The sequence below is a fragment of the Cebus imitator genome, unplaced genomic scaffold, assembly GCF_001604975.1.
Source record: "Cebus imitator isolate Cc_AM_T3 unplaced genomic scaffold, Cebus_imitator-1.0 Scaffold215, whole genome shotgun sequence".
NCBI classification, from domain to species: domain Eukaryota; kingdom Metazoa; phylum Chordata; class Mammalia; order Primates; family Cebidae; genus Cebus; species Cebus imitator.
In genome coordinates this window covers 3598358-3603396 of record NW_016107530.1, presented here as the reverse complement: position 1 = coordinate 3603396, position 5039 = coordinate 3598358, and the positions used below count along the sequence as shown (strand labels likewise).

At 37.8% G+C, this 5039-nt stretch overlaps 1 protein-coding gene across 4 annotated transcripts in view; it reads left to right on the top strand.

Annotated features, from left to right (window-relative positions):
• Positions 1-5039, top strand: part of LOC108318148 (methylcytosine dioxygenase TET1) — a 107303-nt gene that overhangs the window by 65318 nt on the left and 36946 nt on the right. For all 4 annotated transcript variants that reach the window (XM_037745868.1, XM_037745867.1, XM_037745866.1 and 1 more), the window contains exon 6: positions 2804-3015. In XM_037745868.1, coding sequence (XP_037601796.1) covers positions 2804-3015 — 212 coding nt within the window. The remainder of the gene's footprint in view (positions 1-2803; positions 3016-5039) is intronic.

Genomic DNA, 5039 nt, shown 5'->3' with positions numbered 1-5039 from the left:
CAGTCTGGAGTGCAGTGGCACAGTCTGGGGGCTCACTCAACCTCTGCTTCCCAGGTTCAAGGGACCCTCCCGCCTCACCCTCTCAAGTAGGTTGGACTGCAGGCAGGTGTCCACACCTAGCTCATTTTTTTGTATATTTTGAAGAGATGAGGTCTAACCATATTGCCCAGGCTGATCTCAAACTCCTGACCTCAAATAGTCCAACCACCTCCCAAAATGCTGGGATTACACAAATGAGCTACTGCACCCAGCCTGCTATTTTTATTTATTTATTTATTTATTTATTTTTTAGTGATAGGATCTCACTGTGTTGCCCAGGCTGCCGTGCCTGATGATAGCCTTGAATTCTCCATCTCAAGTGATACTCCTGCTTCAGCCTTCCAAGTAACTGGGACTACAGGCATATGCCACTATGCCGGGTTTATTTTCTTTTTTTTGTGGAGACTGGGTCTCAGTATGCTGCCCAGGCTGGTCTCAAACTCCTGGCCTCAAGCAATCCTCTCACCTCCACCTTCCAAAATCCTGGCATTACAGGTGTGACCTGAGGCACACAGCCTTTTTTTTCTTTTCAGTTAGCTGATTTGGTAAGCCATTTTAAAATGCTTTGCCCACTCCAATGTCAGGAGGATGTTTTCTTCTAAAATTCTTCATTGCTTTATTTTTTGTGTTTTGATATGTAATATAATTCAAGTTGATCAGTGTGAGGTAGGGGTCAAGATTCTTTTTTTTCCATAAACTTTGGTATAGTTGGTCAATTTACACGCACACACACACACACACACACACACACACACGAACCTCTGATAGGGTTTTGATTGGGATTGCATTGAATCTAGAGATCAATTTTAGGAAAGTTGACATAATAATGTCTATTCCATGAATTTATATTCCTCTGCATTTAGTTAGGCCTTTATTTTAATAATATTTTTAGTTTCCAGGGGTCTTAACAGATTTAATTTTTTTTTCTTTTTTTTTTTTTTGAGACAGAGTCTCGCTCTGTTGCCCAGGCTGGAGTGCAATGGTGTGATCACAGTTCACTGCAACCTCCACCACCCAGATTCAGGCAATTCTCCTGCCTCAGCCTCCTGAGTAACTGGGATTACAGGCACACACCACCACATCCGGGTAATTTTTGTATTTTTAGTAGAGACGGGGTTTTGCCATGTTGGCCAGGCTGTTCTTGGACTCCTGACCTCATGTGATCCACCGACCTCACAAAGTACTGGGATTACAGGCATAAGCCACTACACCTGGCCAATACATTTAATATTTAAGCAGTTTATTGAACTCAGATTTGAATTTAAATACTCCTAACCATTGTGCTTAATTTTCTATGATACACTGACGGAAATTTGGAATATCCAGAAAAAGCACAAATATCATCAGTAAAAAGTATTTTAGTATTTCCAATACAAAAACTTAAATTTGTTATTAATTTTGACAACTTGAATATTAACTGATATAATTTTGATATTATATATAAGTTTTCATTTGTGGTTATTTGCAAGCAGTGTGTTATTATTTGGCTGTAAGAGGACATGTAAATTATAGAAAAAATTTTAATATAAATAATTGTGTTTAGGGGGAAGGTCCTAAAGCCACCTCTACTCAAGGGATGCCTTGGTAGCAATGATTGTTAACCATCTGGAGTGACAGAAGAAAGTGATATGGGTAACTAACTTCTTAAGAAGTTTCATCTCAAGTTTTGTGATATTACAGGAACAAAAAATTATGCTATTGGTTGCTCCTTTCTGGTCACATGGATGGGCATTTTCATCATGTCCTGGTAGTGTAGTGATTAATGTAGTCAATCTCTGCACTTTTTAAATTTGTGCTACAAGGGAGACAGTTTTAAATCGTTGGATGGTTTTCAGTGGTGACATTTGTATAAAAAATTTTTTTTTTGTAGTAAACACTTGGATCACTCAGCAAATTTTGAATAGTGCTGAAGCCTTTTTAGCATCCCAAGAATTTGATGCAGTATAAGATAATAAATAAATATTTAAAATTAATTTTTCTATTTTACATTCACCAAGTCAACTAGATCACATTAGTCTTATGAATAAAATGTGTATAATGCATGTAGAACTCACAGAAATCACAGAGGCATTGCTTTATGTATATTAGCTCTTGATAAGTAAAATGAATCACCCAAAGGAAACTCCGTAACGTTCCTCAGATGGCCAAAATTCAGTTGTCAAGTTTATTTTTAATGTTGAGAGTTCTTCGATATTTCCATCTACCTACATCAGATGCTTGTTTCCATCATCTACATTTGTTCCATTGTGACATTTGTGGGATTTGAGAGCAGTTAGGTTTTCCACCAGGCCCTCTCTTGTCTGTTGTGCAAACTATAACAGCAGTGAAATAAAACACAGACTGCCTTGTACTACTTCTACAAATGATAACCACGTGTCACAGATTTTTGTTCTTCCTGTTGTTTGTTAGCCATATAGGATCAGGTACTCTTGTGATGAGTCTCATGGAGGGAACTACTGAGGCACTGGAAGGTCCTGTAGGCTTTTATCCCTTGAGAAGTAGTAACTTTAAAAAATCTAAAATATGGCCAGGCATGGAGGCACATGTCTGTAATCCCAGATCTTTGGGAGGCCAAGCGGGGATGATTGCTTGAAGCTAGGAGTTTGAGACCAGCCTGGGTAACATAGTTAGACCCATGTGCTCATCAAATTTTACTAAGTAAATAAACTAAACTATAATCATGCAGAATATTAAAAGGAATATCCATTGCATTCAAATTTGGCATGCTTGTTTTCCATAGATGAATGCATTCTTTTTTTTTCAGGTTTTGAGAAGAAGCAGTGATGAAGAAAAAGTTCTTTGTTTGGTCCGACAGCGTACAGGCCACCACTGTCCAACCGCTGTGATGGTGGTGCTCATCATGGTATGGGATGGAATCCCTCTTCCAATGGCCGACCGACTATACACAGAGCTCACTGAGAATCTAAAGTCGTACAATGGGCACCCTACCGACCGAAGATGCACCCTTAATGAAAAGTAATTACATTTGTTTTATGCTGCTTTGCCATTGAGATCTCTATTACATAATGATATAATGGTTAACTAGCTACCAACTGTGTATATTATATGGGATTAACAGGATTTGGGCATTGTGGAGTTAAAAAGAATGAACATTTCTTTTTCTTTTTTTTATTTTTTTATTTTTATTTTTAGTAGAGACGGGGTTTCACCATGTTAACGAGGATGGTCTCGATCTCTTGACCTCGTGATCCACCCGCCTCGGCCTCCCAAAGTGCTGGGATTATAGGCGTGAGCCACTGCGCCGGGCCGAACATTTCTTTAAAGAGTGTTTCATAGTGAGTTAAGGTCGGTTTACATCATTCTCTTTTTAGAATATTATTTCATTCTAAAAGGAAAAATATTGCTGACCCAACTGACTTAGCTCACTTCTAGAGTCTGAAGGAAAGGGATTTTTATTTAAAGGAACAGTCTTCCACAGGAGGGTCATATCATTTTGCATTTCCTCTATTCAGTGTAAGAGAATATCTGTTTTTCTATAGTCTTACCAATGATTGTGTTGGCAAATGTGAGATTTTGCCAATTAAGAGAAATGACATCAGTTTGTAATTTTTGTGTTTTTTTGAGATGGAGTTTCCCTCTTGTTGCCCAGGCTGGAGTGCAACAGCATGATCTCAGCTCACCGCAACCTCCACCTCTTGAGTTCAAGTGATTCTCCTGCCTCAGCCTCCCGAGTAGCTGGAATTACAGCCATGAGCCACCATGCCTGGCTAATTTTGTATTTTTAGTAGAGTCACGGTTTCTCCATGTTGGTCAGGTTGATCTCAAACTCTCTACCTCAGGCGATCCGCCTGCCTCCGCCTCCCAAAGTGCAGGGATTATAGGTGTGCGCCACTGCGCCCAGCCTCAGTGTAATTTTCACTTGAATTTCTCTTACGAATGAGAATATTTCTTTCATATGATTAAGAACGATTTGGCTTTGTTCTTGTTGTTGTTAACAACAACCTGTTTTTGTAGAAGATTTCTAAATTTCTCTATTTTCTCTCTGATAGAACTATTACCTCTTAGTCTGTGATATAATTTCTAAATTCTTTTCCCAGTTTGTTGTCTTTTTCCTTTCACTACATTATCTCCTGCAAAAGGTTTTCCTTTTAATGCAATCAAACATATCCATCTTTTTCCTTGTTTGGGTCTAGATCTGGAGTGGTATTTAGGCCTGTTTTTCTGTAACTGTAAGCAAAGCAACGTATAATTAAACCAATATTTTTAATCAGCGTTGTATCAATATTGAGTGATATTCAGGAAACTGCTGTAGGCGGTTTCACTTAAAATCAGTTTCCAAGAGCCTATTGATATCAAGTGAGGAATGACTAAACTTGTGTAGCATGTAAATTTTTGAAATTTAAATCTGTCACACATTTAAAGTCTGCTAATTATTTTATTATGTCAACATACAATGATAATATCTCTTGCATAAAGTCAATGCTCTAAAGGTTATACATACATTGTCTAATTTGTTCTTCCCAATAATTAACTAAAATAAGCGGTATTCTATTTCAGTTAATGTAGATCTAACACACCAATGAAAAGGAACCTCACAAGGCGGGGCATGGTGGCTCATACCTGTAATCCCAGCACTTTGGGAGGCTGAGACAGGAGAACTGCTTTAACCCAGGAGGTGGAGGTTGCAGTGAGCCGAATTTGTGCCACTGCACTCCATCCAGTCTGGCCATCAGAGTGAGACTTCATCTCAAAAAAAAAAAAAAAAATGAGGATATTATTCTCTTATATATCCCCATATAATAATCAAAATCAAAAAATTTGAATTTGATAAGATACTGTGATCTCATCTTAGCTCATATTTAAATGTCATCCATTTCCCAATAATGTACTTCCTGGTATTTTCCCCACATCAGTGATTCAGTCAATTTAGTTATTTTGTCCTTTTGCTCCCTTAATCCTTTTTTTGCCCTCAGACTTTGTCTTTCATGACATTGAAATTTTTGTTTTTTTTTTTTATGTTTTTTCTTTTCTTTTTTTTT